This window comes from Papaver somniferum, chromosome 4 (assembly GCF_003573695.1).
Source record: "Papaver somniferum cultivar HN1 chromosome 4, ASM357369v1, whole genome shotgun sequence".
Classification (NCBI taxonomy): domain Eukaryota; kingdom Viridiplantae; phylum Streptophyta; class Magnoliopsida; order Ranunculales; family Papaveraceae; genus Papaver; species Papaver somniferum.
In genome coordinates this window covers 101275418-101277512 of record NC_039361.1, presented here as the reverse complement: position 1 = coordinate 101277512, position 2095 = coordinate 101275418, and the positions used below count along the sequence as shown (strand labels likewise).

General features: G+C 42.2%; 1 protein-coding gene across 1 annotated transcript; it reads left to right on the top strand.

Moving 5' to 3' along the window:
* Window positions 1-539: 539 nt before the first annotated feature.
* Window positions 540-1792, top strand: LOC113274108. Its single transcript, XM_026523602.1, has 3 exons — window positions 540-693; window positions 796-1130; window positions 1260-1792. Exons 2-3 carry the CDS (start codon window positions 990-992, stop codon window positions 1512-1514), a joined length of 396 nt encoding a protein of 131 aa, XP_026379387.1. The 5' UTR covers window positions 540-693; window positions 796-989; the 3' UTR covers window positions 1515-1792.
* Window positions 1793-2095: the final 303 nt, after the last annotated feature.

The window sequence follows — 2095 nt, the reverse complement described above, 5'->3', positions numbered from 1 at the left end:
TGCTCAAATTTTTATCTTGTCAACTACTGGGCAGTAATCCAGCTGCGGAAATCTGCTCGTGTCACTCGTGTGCCACCTGATTTTGAAAGTGACGAGCGAATCCGGAAACTCTTCGACCTTCCCGGTGATTTATTCAATGTTTCATATCCAGACTCCATTGTTCAGTTGACATTTCACAGGGAAAATACCTTTGGTCATATATCTACTGCCATTCCTGCCGTTCCCGTCGCTCAATATCCTGCTCCTCCCAGTTCAGGACCATCTGCCCAAGAACGAGCCAACTCTAAGAAACGCCGTTCTTCATTTTCATCATCTTCTGGCTTTCCAAGAATTCCTAGAAAGCGTAACTGTCCCACGGTGGGTAGAAATGAAGCTCAGATTTCAACCCCTAGAACAAATGATGTAAGGGGGTTGAGGAGAATTCGAAAGACTCATCAGGATTACCGTCCTCACTGCGTGAACAGAGATGCAGGACTCCTGAGCAGCAATGTTACTTAGATCCCTGATGCCATGTCGGAGAAGGTATGTGTTAACGTTTGTTTCACAAAAATTACAATTTCGTAGAAGAAAGCGTATGTGCCTCGACTGGTGCATTTGTCCCTGGACTCGCTGGAAATAGAGAAAGCACGAATTCTGGTTCTAGTAATGATGATCCTGGATTTGAAAACGAAAGTTCTGAAGACATTTCATCAGGTGGTCCTCCTAGCCCTTTTCTTTATTAATTATAGATTGCTCTCTAAAATAAAGGAACGAAGTCCATCTTTCTGAGTGAACATTCCTCCACATGTGATTCAGGTTTCAAGGAGCCAACTTTGGATAACGGAGAAAAGGTTATCCAATCAACCCTTCCGATTGGATCTTCGTTCAATTTACATGTACTTACTGATCATGGTCTGCTGGGTAGTGGGTCAACCGACCCAACATTGGCTAATGAGAGTTCCAGAGTGCGTCGACCTCCTTCAATCCCGGTACCTGATGTTGACGATGGAATGGTGTGTCAGTCTCCTTCAATTTCAGTACCTGATGTTGATGGTGGAAACTGTCCATCTTCTTCTCGAACTCCTGCCCTACCAGTAAAAGAGCCCGACTACGAATCTTTGCAGAATGCCGTGACGGAATATTATACTCAGGTAAGGTCAAATTGATACTTGTGTATTCTGTTAAATAGTAACTTGTAGATTTGATCAGCTTAGCTTCGATATACTTGATATAAATGCCAGAAGGAGACGTATTAATAAATGGGCACTGGAACCTTGTAGTTTATGAACTCTGTAAATCAACTAAAAGAGGCTCATCACCAACGGTCTTTGGCGAGTGGTGTTGATGCTGATGCGAGGCAAGAAATCACGCGGTTGGAGAGTAAAAATACTGAGTTGTCTGCCGCTATAAGGGTGCTGACCGAAGAGTTGGCTGGAGCGCGCCAGGAATTAGCTAACTCCAAATCCCGTGAATTGCAGCTGCAATTATACTTGGAAGATATTGAAGATGTACTTCCAGATTCATGGGAGTACTGACTTGCTCCCGGCTTCAAAATTCGGTAGGGGCGCTCTCACCTCTGCTTATTCACCATTTGCAGCAATTTTCATTTTCGTCAAGCTGAGTCTTTTTTGAACTCACCAGCAGAGTTCCGGCCGGGGTATCTAATAGTGTTTTTGGTGCGAACACTCTTTTGTCTATTAGGTGAAGATAGTGTGACAGAGTACGTGATCCCTCTTTTTGTATAAAAACATTCTAAGCTGACAACTGGTAGCTTTCACTGAAACTGTATGAATGTCTTTATATTTCTTCATAACTACTTCGCTAGTTGTCTTGAGAAACCATAACTTTAAAGACTTTGAAGAGGATTGAGATAACAAGGCAGATGACGGAAAATCTCCATCTCTCCATATACTGACCGATTTGTTTTGATATTGGTATGCATAAAATAAGTTGCCTGTAGTAGCATATTCGCCCCCACTAGCATATACAAGTAAATTCGAACGCAAGTACTTGTTTATGCTAGTAATTTTTCTTCTTCATGAGTGGTCACTGTAGTATGATAAATTCTGTTAAACGACGCAATAATTGACTATCATGTTGCATAAATGATTAGTTC

Bases quoted from the DNA above. Each gene is read 5' to 3' on its own strand.
- LOC113274108 (XM_026523602.1), top strand. From the start codon at position 990: ATGGTGTGTCAGTCTCCTTCAATTTCAGTACCTGATGTTGATGGTGGA. The intron at 1,131-1,259 runs GTAAGGTCAAAT...GGAACCTTGTAG, and splicing joins TGACGGAATATTATACTCAG to TTTATGAACTCTGTAAATCA.